Here is a 12,570-nt window from a genome sequence, read left to right as displayed (position 1 = left end):
CACCTGGTTTACTTACATAACTTTATAATATTCCATTAAACATAAACCATGGTCTCAGTGAAATGAAAATATTAATAAATATACTAAATGAAAATAAATTGAATAAGTAAGGTAAGGCCAGTGAAGGAAAGATTATCTACTTTAAAGAAAAGGAAGTGTTAAAAAGTTTAAATTTTAAAAAAAGTGTTTAATTTTTGCTTTTAAAAAATTCTAGCAGTTCCCTATCTAGGAATTTATATAATGATGCACACATGAAGTAAGAGAATTATATAATCTGATTATATCATTGTTGTTTTGTATTCTTCTACAGTTGATATTAGAATACATTTCTGTAAAGAGCAAGAGTAAATAATCTAGGCTCTGCAAGCCACACAGTCTGCAGTTCTAATCTGCAGTTGTATAAAAGCAGTCATGAACAATTACTGTGCTATAGTTTAGGACATGGAAATCTGAATTTCCTATCATTTTCAGGTGTTATAGTTTATGACTTTTCAACCATTTAAAATGGCTTCCGGAGCCTGGATGGGGAGAGAGGAAAAGTTCCTGGCCGGGGCTGCAGACCCTTCAGCTGGCCATCCCTCCAATCCCATCCCATCCCCGCTTCCCCCTTTGTCCACCATGGCCAAAGCCTACAACCACCTCTTCAAGTTGCTGCTGGTCGGGGACTCGGGAGTGGGCAAGACGTGTCTGAATATTCACTTTGCAGAGGACAACTTCAACACCACTTACATCGCCACCATTGGAACTGACTTCAGATCTGCAGTCTGGACATAGAGGGGAAGAGGATCAAGCTGCAAGTATGGAACACGGCTGGTCAAGAGCGATTCAAGACATTAACAACTGCCTATTGCCGTGGAGCCAAGGACATTATTTCAGTTTATGACATCACAGATGAGAAGTCCTTTAAGAATATTCAGGACTGGATGAAAAGCATCAAAGAGAACGCCTCGGCTGGGGTGGAACACCTTTTGTTGGGGAACAAATGTGACCTGGAGGCCAAGAGGAAGATGCACAGGGAGCAGGCTGACAAGTTGGCCCAGGAACATGGAATCAAATATTCCCAGACAAGTGTTAAGTCTGGTATGAATGTGGATGAGGCCTTCAGCTCCCTGGCCCGCGACACTTTTCTCAAGTCCGCAGGCCGGAGATTGGGAAACAGCAACAAGTCCCCCCAACACTGACCTGGAAACTGGTGACAAGAAGAACAGCAACAAGTGCTCACTGGGCTGAAGGCTGCTGCCTGCCTTCCCACCCTGAGCCCCGAGGCTGGACCTGAGGGAGGCGGGGCTGAGGGGCTGGGCGGTGGAGAAACAGCTGAGGGGGCTGTGAGGTGTATAGGTAGATGAGGAGACTGGGAGAAGGAGAAGGGGGAAAGGAAAGAGAAAGAATAAAAGGAAGGGAAAGAGATACGCTAGAGAGGGGAGGAACAGTGGGAGAAGGGAAGGGAGAGCTGAGGCAGTGAAAGGAGGTGAGGAGGGGCAAGAATTGGAGGAGGAGGAGGCGAGGGGAGCTAGCCCTCAACCCCTTGGGCTTCCAGGACAAACCTAAATGTAAATATATTGATTTATTCTGTTACTGGATCAGATTTTAGGCTCTTAGGAGTGGCTGGCTCACCACTGGCATCTGAAGGTTTGGTCCTGTCCCTCTTCCTGGTCTTTCTCAGGATTAAAGGCTACCATTTGCACAACCAACCAACCACATCAAAACCCCCAAACCGCCAAAACCTGGGGGGCAGGCAGGATTTAGCCCAAAGTCTACAGTTTGCAGGCCCCTATTCTGCAGTATAGCATTTTGGAAGCTGAAGGACTGGTATTCCACTTGTATGGTGTACTGTGACTTAACTAGTTATTTACATTAGTGTGGGGCTAAAAAAGTATTTTGACAGAAAACTGCCAGAAATCTAAGCTGGATTTAGAAGAGGTCATGGCACCAAGGTCAGATGGGTCTTGGTTGAACACCTAAAGAATGTCTGTTTGTGTTTTATTGACGGTCAAAGGCATTTGACTGTGTAGATCATAACAAATTGTAGCTAATAAAGAGAAGAATGAGAATCCTAGGACTCATAAGAATTGTGCTCACTAAAAAGCTATACCTAGACCAAGAAACTATTGTCCAAAAGAACAAAAAAACATTGTATGGTTTAAAAACAAGGGAAGAACATGTTAGGTCTGTTTCTTTTATCAATACCTATTCAGTCTGTATGCTGAGAAAATCAGTAAAGCAGCTGGATTTTAGGAAGAATGGGGCATCAGGATCAGAGGAAAACTCATCAACAGTCTGTGACATGCAGACGGCACAACCCTGCTCGCTTCAGGTGAGGACTTAAAACAGCTGGAGCAAAGTGTCACAGACAACAGCCTTCAGAATAGACTGTATCTCAACATCAATAAAACAAAAATCCTCACCACTGGGCTAGTTTGGAACATCATGATAAACGGAGAAAAGATCAAAGGTCTCAAAGATTCCATCTTACTCAGATCCACAATCAAAACCCTTAGTTCCAGTAGTCTAGAAATAAAAACGTCAATGGCATTAGGAAAATCTGTCATGGACATCGCAAATATGCTAAAGAGGAATGATGAAGGAGGTTCAGGCTGTTCTGAAAGACTCGGCAAAAAAAAAAAGCCCCAACAATTGATGGAATACCAACTGGCGTATTTCAACAAACAGACGCTGCCCTGGATGTGGATGTGCTCGCCACGTTGTGCCAAGAAATCTGGAGGACAACTACTTGGCCAACTGACTGGAAGAGATCCATCTTTATTCCCATTCCAAAAAAAAGGTGACTGGACAGTGTGGAAGTTGTTGAACAGTATCACTAATATCACACATTAACAAAATCCTGAAGATCATCCAGAAATGACTGGAAGAGTACATTGACAGAAAACTACCAGAAATACAAGCAGGGTTTAGAACAGGTTGTGGCACTAGAGACATTATTGCCAATGTCAGATGGATACTGGCAGAAAGCATAGAGTACAAGAAAACATAGGGATATATGTGTTTCAATGACTGTGCAAAGGCATTTGATTGTGTGGATCACAACAAATTGTGGCTATGCTTAAGGAAAATGGGAATCCCAGAACACATGATTGTGCTTATGCAAAACCTATACTTGGACCAGAAAGCAGTCCTCAGAACAGAGCAGGGAAACACTGCATGGTTTAAAATCAGGAAAGGAGTGTGTCAGGGATGCATCCTGTCCCCATACCTTTTCAATCTATATGCAGAACAGATCATTTGGGAAGCAGGGCTTTATGAGAAGGAATGTAGCATCAGGATTGGAAGAAGAGTCATCAACAATCTGCATTATGTAGATGACACAACCCTGCTTGCTGAAACTGAGGAAGACTTGAAGTGCTTGCTGCAGAAGGTCAAGGACTGTAGTCTTCAATATGGATTGAAGCTTAATATCAAGAAGACAAAGATTCTCACCACTGGGCCAATTGGCAGCACCATGATAGATTGAAATAAGATTGAGGTTATTAAGAATTACAGCTTGCTCAGCTCCACAATCAACACTCTTAACACCAGCAGTCATGAAATCAAAAGATAAATTGCATTGGGAAAATCTACTGTCAGGGACCTCTCCAGAGTGCAGAAAAGCAACAATGTCAGTCTAGAGACTATGGTGCACCTAATCCAGGCCACGGTCTTCACATTTGCTATGCATCAGAGAGCTGGACGATGACTAAGGATGACAAAAGAATTGATGCCTTTAAACTGTGGTGCTGGAGAAGAGTCTTGAACATACCATGGACTGCCAAGAAAACAAATGTCTTGGACAGACTGAAACCAAGTTTCTCTTTGAACGCTAGGATTTTGAAGCTTTATCTCGCATACTCTGGGCATGTGACCAGGAGGGGATGGTTCTTGGAGAAAGACATCATGCTTGGAAGGGTTGAGGGACAATGCAGGAGAGGAAGACCCTGGATGAGATGTATTGCTAAGGACTGGGGCAATGGGGATTGATTTATCAGAATTAGTGAGACTGGCTCAGGACAGGGCAGGGTTCAGACCTGTTGTACACAGGGTCACTGGTGACTCAACACATAACAACAAATGATACCAGTTGAAAGACTAAGGTGCACCTGATCCAAGCTATAATCTTTTCAATTATTTTCTGGGCATCTAGAAATTGGAAAATGAACCCGGATAATTGATGAATAAAATATAACTGATGCCTTTGACTTGTGGTGTCGGAGAAAAGTACTGAATATGGACTACCCAAAAGCACACAAATGTGTCTTGGAAAGTTCAACCAGGATGCTCCTTGGAGGCATGCTTGATGAAACCTCTACATACCTTGGGCATGTTGTTAGGTGAGAGTCCTTGGAAAAAGACATGCTTGGAAAGGTGAAGGGTCAGGTCATAGTCTTCCTGATTACAATGAATCAGGATGACAGAAAAAGAAATTATGTCTTTGAGCTGTGGTGTTGAGAAGTGTACTAAACATTCAATGGATGACCAAGAAAATAAGATATGTCTTGGAGAGGGTGTAGCTGGTGTGCTGTTTGGAGGCAAGAATGATGAGGCTTCGCTTCACACACTTTGGGCCTTTTGCTAGGAGGAGCTATTCCTTGGAGAAGGACATGATGCTGGGAAGAGTGGAGGGTTGGTGATGGAGAGGAAGAACCTCAACCAGGTGGATTGACACAGTGACTGCTGCAATGGGCTCTTGTGTGTCAGAAAGTGTAAGGACAGTGCAGGACGGAACAGGGTTCATATCATTTGTTCACAGGGTCGCTATCAGTTGTACTCTACTCAATTGCACCTAACCACCACCACCACCACCCTCAAAAGACAGACTGACACTATGACTGTAACAAAGGACTCATGTATAGCAGAGATAATGAGGAAGGCACAGAACTGGGCAAGGGTCATATGATCTGTTGTTCATAGGGTCGCTATGAGTCATAGACTCAGTGGCAGCTTATAATACTGTTAGTGTAAGTTTTTTTACTATTATAAGCATCAATAGAACGAACATTTTGTTATTGCTATACATTTAGTTTATATTTTTATAAACCATGTTCAATACACTGACATCACCTCTGAATATTAAAGAAGAAACAGAAAAACCCTGGTACCTGCTTTTTGTCCCTAGATAGTGCCACGTTTAGGGATTACTAGGTTAAGCCAGCCTGGGGATTTAAAAAAATATCCTAGGACACTGTTTTCTCAGCCACTGGTGTCAGAAAGCCATTATAGCAGGACAAAGACATACAAATCTCACTCACTGGCTTATGTGCTCTTGTTCACTTCCTCCTGACATGTTGCCGGCTGACATGGCAGAAACAAAGCCCAGTTGTCATTATGTCGATTTCAACTCAGAAAGGTTCCATCGAGATGACAACTCATGAGCATCTTATAAGCAGATGAAAATCCTGTCCTGTCTGTGCATCCTCACAGTCCCCCCTGCTCACACCCATTACTGCAGTCATGATCTCAGCCCATTTGACTGAGGATCTTGCTCTCTTTTACTTACCCTCAGAGGATCTTTTTTCAGACTGGTCACCTGGACAACATGTTTAAAGTATGTGAGACAGTTTCACCAACCTTGAACTCCAAGATTTACTGGCCCTTCTGACAGTCTATGACATAATAATGTCCACACTCACTACAACTCAAAGGCATTAATTCTTCTTCAGTCTTCCTTAATCACTGTCCAACCATAATTTATATATGCATATAAAGCAAGTGAAAAAATATTATAGCTACGGTGAGGGGCATCTTTGTATTTAAATGGGCATCCTTGCTTTTTAGCTCTTTTCTCTATCACTATGTTGCCAGTGATGAGAATCTGTGGCTGAGGGAATCCCAGAGCACTTAATTGTGCTCATGTGGCACCTATACCTAGACCAGGATTCTGTTGTATAGTAGAGTAGGGGTACATTGCATGGTTTAAAATTGAGAAGGGAGTGCATCAAGGTTGTATTCTCTCTCCATACCTATTCAATCTGCATGGGAAGCAAATTATCTGAGAAGTTACACTCTATGAAGAGGAGTGTGTGGCATCAGGACTGGAGGACAGTCATCAAAAACCTGCAATATGCAGATAACACAACATTGCTGGCTTAAAGTGAGGAGGGCTTGATGTACTTGTTACAGATCAAAGAATCAGGGAATGCAGGCCGTTAATTTGGATTGCATTTCAATGTCAAGAAGACAGATTCTTATCACTGGATAGAGAGAAGACTGAAACTGTAACAGAATCATCTTGTGTGGATCCACAATTCATACAAATCAGGAGACAAGGAGACGCTTTGTACTGGGAAAATCTGCAGTTAGGAACCTTTTGAAATTATTGAGGAGTAATTGACGTCAGTGTGAGGACTAAGGCGTGTCAGATTCAGGCCATGGTCTTTCCAATTATTTGCGATGTATCTGAGAGCTGGACAATGAATAAAGATGACAGAAAAAGACACATATTTTGGTTATGTTTCTAGAAGGGACTAGTCCTTGGAGAGGGACCTAATGGTGGGAAGGGTGGGGCTTTGGCAAAGGAAATGAAGCCCCTCAACCAGTTGGACTGACAGTGACGGTTGCAATGGTCTCGTGTGTCAGGATGTGTGAGAATGGCACAGGACAGAAGAGGGTTTAGACCTTTTTTAGGGTCACTATGAGTTGTACTCAACTCGCCAACAACAGTAAGTGGTAAGAACGAATCTAATCAGTATGGCTTGGCAATTATGGTTTATTCTAACTCATTCTAACTTCAAGTGCACAAGTCGGTCATGGGAATATGGCTGATAAGTCACTCAGTGACTCATTATCCTAGGACACTGTTACTGTCTTAACCCACCTGGTTGAGGATCTTCCTCTCTTTTGCTGACCTTCCACCTTTCCAAGTATTATGACCCTCTCCAAGGAATAGCCTCTCCTAGCAGCATGCTCGAAGTGAGACAAAGTTTTATCATCTTTGTCTCCAAGAAGCACCTGGCTGTACCTTCTCTAAGGCATACCTGTTTGTTCTTTTGGCAGTCCATTCAGTACCTATATTACATCAGGATTGAAAGAAAACTCATCAGTAGCCTGTATTTATATGGATGACACAAACTTGCTAAAAGTGAAGATTTGAAGCACTTACTAAAGAAGATCAAAGATTCAATAGAGTGTTCACTATAGACTGTTGGTGGTGTGTGCCATCGAGTCAGAACCAACCCATAGCTGACCCTCCAGCGGATTTTCAGAGGCGACTGCACATAGGAGACTGCACATCCTTCTCCTGCAGAGCAGTCAGTGGATTTGAATCACATGCCTTTTGGGACAGCAGCTCATCCTGAATCAGTGAGACATGTAACATCTTGCCTCAGATACATGGTTTCTATTTCAAAAGGTAAATTAATTCTACGTAAGAATGATAACAACTAGTGCTTATTTTAGAGAGGTAGATGATGGTCATTAAATCAAACAATATCCTATTATGAATCCAAATGTCAGCTGATTGCTTTTAAAATGTTCATTAGTATACTCTTTAGATATATAATTACAAATAAAGTTAAAGCTCTCTTTGACATTCCAATAGTCAAGATCAGTTTATGTGTATCATTACTTTTCCCCCTATGTACTTCCAGACATAAAAGTACTGCCTAGGGAGCAGAAAAGGGGACACAGGACACAGGGCCATGTGAGTGTGTCTCTGAAAGTGTCAAAGGGAGTGAGAACAGCACAGCCCCTCACTGCTCCAGAGCAGAAAGCAAAGAGCCCATAGCCCAGCCCCACGGTGCCTCCAAAGCCATAGGAGCTGCAAGAAGTTTGTTTATTCATTGTTGACTCACAGCTGTGGTACTAAGAATGAGGTTTATTAAGGAATTAGGTTGGAGGGTGGGAAAGGCAAAACATATTACTCAATGCAAATTCAGGGTTTCGCCTAGCAGTCCTAAGGGACAATGCCTCAATTAGTTCAGGCTTCTATTTTAGTTCAGCAACACAAATTCAAGAAACCACTGGTTTCCAGTAAGCTTCAGTCATCCAGCAAGGTTTGCCTCAAAGCAGTTCAAAAAAGTCAGCTTCTCCTTCAAGCATCAGCAAGAACAGTAAAATCTTTTAATGTGGCCAGCACAAGTGCAAGAATCCTCAGGTCACACCTTGCTACAGTGTCTCCATCACCATTACCAGGGTCTCACCACCAGGATCCTGCTTCAGTCTCCCTCAAATCTTGCTGTTGTTCCAAGTCTAGCATCTAGGTGCCGTTAAGGTAAGCGAGAGACCGAAGAGTGATCACACCGTTCAGAAGATGTTCAGTATTATATGCCAACACATATATGCACGTTTTAGCATGGGCTCTATGAGATAAAGACCTGGTGATGCACTCCTGCAAAGATTACATATAAGAAGACCCTGTGGGAAGTTCTACTTCAACACATGGGGTTATGTTGTTGTTAGGTGCCACCGAGTCAACTACAACTTACAGCGACTCTATGAACAATGGGTCTGAGTCTTGCTCTAATTTATCCTATGACATCCTTACCACATTTGTTTGATATACATAAGCCCACTATTATAAGTCACTGTGTTAATCCTGCAGATGAATCAACATAACCTAACAAGAGGTATGATGAAGGGAAAAATCTTTGTAAGAATCCAGGATTTACAGATTTTCCTTAATACACACAATTTAAAAAAAAAAACACTCCAAAAACTTCTTTAAAAATAAAGATCTGAAACATAAATTGGAAGGAGACATTTATCACCTTACTCACACCCAGAAAATGGATTTAAAATAAAAAATCAAACAAAATATACTGTCAAAGAACACTGTGAAAGAAAAAATTTTGATCATTTTTATGATGTATATCTAGAAATAAAGGTCTTAAACAATTACATAAATAAGAGAATGCTAAATCATTGAGAATTTTTATAGGTATAGTCAACTTTAAGGAAATAGCAATATCTAACAATAGGTCTAAATATGAGACAAATATTGCTACATGATTGATATGCTTTCTCCAAGCAGGAAAAAGAAACCCAGACTAGTAAAAACTTACAGTAGAACCCAATAAATAGCAGTTAAGATAAAATTACTTTATTAGCATTCTGGGCCATGGATTCACTGCTTTATTAGAACATCTTATTAGAAAAACAATTGAAAAAGCAAACTGCTGTAAAAGTTATCAACCTTCTTATATTTCAATTACCAGAAATGAATTAATTTTGAAGGCAATTTTATGTACACACACTATAAGAAGTTTAAAATACTTTGATGCATTTTAATAGACTGTCTTTATCAAATCTTATTTGCAGCCTCAGTCAATCCAGTATTGTGAGTTTTTCAACCTGCCTCTGGGTTGTCTTTTCTCACTAATCATTTAGGTATTAACTCTGGAAAATAAAAAAACCCAAACATTTTATTGGTGCAAATGGATTGTGGTCAACAAGCACTGAAAAGGATCACAGGCTGAAGCTGCCCAGTAGGACTTTGTGAAGAAGGTCTGGCTATCTGCTCTGTCCAGATTATAATAGCTGAGAATATCTTAGAGAGTTCAGGTCTTCTCTGTCACATGTCGAGCTGTCAGAACTTGGAATATATTGGATGACAACAGGGTTCATTTCTTTTTTTTCTTTTTAATAATATGCAAATAAAATAAAAACCATTTTGAAAGTAAATTTGATGTTAATAAAAGAATAATAATGGATTCCAAAACTAAATCCAAGTTAGTTTTGATAGCCCCATATCTTGGAATAGCTTATCTTTCTTATTATAGGAAGAGATAATCAAAATAACCAAGATTTGACTATAGAAAAGAAATCATAGCTCATGCTAGAAAATAATTTACCTCATCCTTCACTTGGTTTTTATTTATGTTGTTAAAATGCTTTATAATTTTCTTTTTTAAAAAGTCTGTATTTATGGTGGCCTAGTGGCAAGAAGCTGTACTACAATCCCAGAGGTGTGCGGTTCGAATTCACCAGATGCTCTGCTGCAGAAAGAGGGACAATCTCCTCCTGTACCAGTCAGATCCAATTTGACAGTACACACACAGAAAATAATAATTTTAAAAAAGTCTATATTTAGCTAAGAATTAATGAACCAATCTTTATGCAAAAAAAGATAATGAATATAAATAATTTAATGCACTTAGCATAATCTGATTATTAAAGCTTTCAAAATTTGAAAATCTAGTAATTGTTAGAATTGCAAAAGTCTCATTATATATTCAAATAAAAAACTTCCTGAAGATTCTTTGTTAATGAATAAAAGATTTCTTAAGAAAGGGATTTAACAACAAAATGAGTACATTTAAAATGTCTTTATTCACTTATATGGTAAATACTGCTTTCTACTGAAAAACAATGGCATTTGTTTTTCAAATTGTCAAGTTTAGCTAAAAAATTCATTTCTCTTTTCTATATCATGTATTGACATGATAATGTAGGATAAATCAATTTAATAGACATTATTAAATAATCAGACACATATGTAGAACCTTGGAGACACAGTTCAAATGATAAACAGACATTAAGCATAGGCACAAAGCTATCTTGTGTACGATGTGATTTACAGATGTGTTTGCACTAATGTCTGGTAACTAATTTCCTTTCTGTGACTTTTTAAATACCCAGTTCCAAATCTTCCAGTTCTTGAAGGAGGGCTTTCTCCTTTTGAATTTTCTCCAACTAGAAAAATTCAAAACAAAGCAGTCATTAAATAAGAAATTATATAACTCAATTATTTGGATCTACAGGCAAAATAAGGAAGGGAAAAACTGTATTTCTGACATCTTAGTCCACAGTGAGTTTTAGTGCTAACCAAAGGTGATTCCTTTCTGGTGGTTTGTATATAGTGGTCCCTCAGGAGAAAGAAGGCAATCTCTTCCCACAAAATCTACAGCCTTGGAACATCTGCTGGAGGGTCAACTATGAGTTGGTTCTGACACAACAGCAGTGAGTTTGAGGAGGTTTTTCTTTGCAACACATACTATTGGGCTGTTAAGTTCCATTGAATCAAGTAAAACTTAAAGCAACCCTATGAATAACAGATCTGAGCCCTGTCCTGTCCTGCGTCATTCTCATCATTCAGTACATATTTAAGTCACAGAATATTGTTATGTGCCACTGCGTATGAGTCTTCTGAACCCTGTCCTGTCCTGTAGCATCCTCATCAGCCCCAACACAACTGCGTCCACGGCTACAGACACTGCACTGATCCATCTCACTGGGGGTCTTCCTCTCCTTAAAATGAAATTCTCAACTGTCATCTGGTCTGAATCAAAGAAGCCAAACAGTCTTACTGCATTGCTTTGAGTGTAATAAATTTTCCATTTGGGCTAAAAAAGATGCGTAGGAAAGGAGAAAGGGACAACTAAAGCAGGGCATGTGGAGATATGGAAAGGAAGAGAAGCTTACATTCCTTCCACAGAGGAAAGTGCCACTGTTCACAGCAGTAATAGCGTTAGGATGTGACAACTTTCTCATTTCTCTGGGACCTACACCATCTCACCCTCTTATTTCTTTGTAAAAATCTTAAAAGGAATATGATAGTTCTTCAAAACAAGTTTTAAAATCTCACTACTCTGTTACATGACCAAACAACTGTTCACAACAAAAAGAGATGAAAAAAAGTGATTAAGAGTTCAAATAAAAAAGGGAGAAAATAACCTGATTTTTTTCCAGTTGCTTCCCAGCTGCTGCTTGTTCTTTCAGTTGTTCAATTGCTTTCAGTTTCTGTAAGTATCAAAGATGAGTTAAGAAAGAAGCTAAAGTGTAAATTTCTTTATTAACAACTTAAAATTGCATGAATGTGTCACCTGAATAAGGACATTCAGTTATCTTACCTTTGTAGTAAGAAGGGTCTGTTAAATTGCAAGCATAATCTTTAAAGTTAAATTCAAAACCAAAATTTTACATACAAAGGATTAAAAAATATTTTTCAAGTTTTTAATCGGCAATATATATGTGTGCATCTGTTATGTACTATTTTGCCATCTGACACTGTACATTTATGACAAGGGCAAAATAAAATTATGATATGATTACTCAGCTTATTAACAATGTGTCTTTGGCAATAATGAAAAGAGAAACAAGGCAAGAGTAACACAGGCCATACTGTACAAGGTTAGGTTTCATCTGGGCTGAGTGGCAGTTATGTTATTGTTAGTTGCCCATTATTAAGTCGACCACAACTCACAGCACCTTTATAAACAGTAGCTCAAAACCTTGCTCTTTTCTATGTCATTCTCACACTCACTCTAACAGTCACTATATCTTTCCGTCTTGTTGAGAGTATTCATCTCTTCTGCTCTTTTTATAGAATCCTATGAAATGATGTACCTTGGTAGTTACGTAAAGGCATAACCATCTTCCATTTTGTGATCTACTATGCCTTCCTGCATGTTCACATAATGCTGATTGATACTTAATGACCCATCTTTGGAAACCAATCATTCCAACAAGCAAGGAGTATGTGTATGAAATATATTAGTGACCAATTTCATGATTTATTTCAGCAAATCATCATAATCATATTTGAATGAAGTCTCTAGTTTTGAGGAAAATAGCTTGCCTCCGGAAATTCTATGAACTTGGAGAAACGATGAAAGTTATACAAGCGTTCAGGTCTTTCGTTCA

The 12,570-nt window shown here is 39.5% G+C and overlaps 1 protein-coding gene and 1 pseudogene across 1 annotated transcript in view; one reads left to right on the top strand and one right to left on the bottom strand.

The window, feature by feature from the left end:
* Positions 1–618: 618 nt before the first annotated feature.
* LOC102863555 lies at positions 619–1,230 on the top strand (annotated as a pseudogene).
* Positions 1,231–10,554: 9,324 nt separating this feature from the next.
* EIF2A (eukaryotic translation initiation factor 2A, 65kDa) overlaps positions 10,555–12,570 on the bottom strand; it is a 35,674-nt gene continuing 33,658 nt past the window's right edge. Inside the window, exons 12-13 of the mRNA XM_006895577.1 lie at positions 11,602–11,667; positions 10,555–10,620 (exon numbers count right to left, since the gene is read on the bottom strand). Coding sequence (XP_006895639.1) covers positions 10,555–10,620; positions 11,602–11,667 — 132 coding nt within the window. The remainder of the gene's footprint in view (positions 10,621–11,601; positions 11,668–12,570) is intronic.

Source organism: Elephantulus edwardii, unplaced genomic scaffold (assembly GCF_000299155.1).
Source record: "Elephantulus edwardii isolate Elephantulus edwardi_28Jun2011 unplaced genomic scaffold, EleEdw1.0 scaffold00169, whole genome shotgun sequence".
NCBI classification, from domain to species: Eukaryota; Metazoa; Chordata; class Mammalia; order Macroscelidea; family Macroscelididae; genus Elephantulus; species Elephantulus edwardii.
Note: the sequence above shows the minus strand (reverse complement) of the source record. Positions and strands in the feature narration are given on the sequence as shown.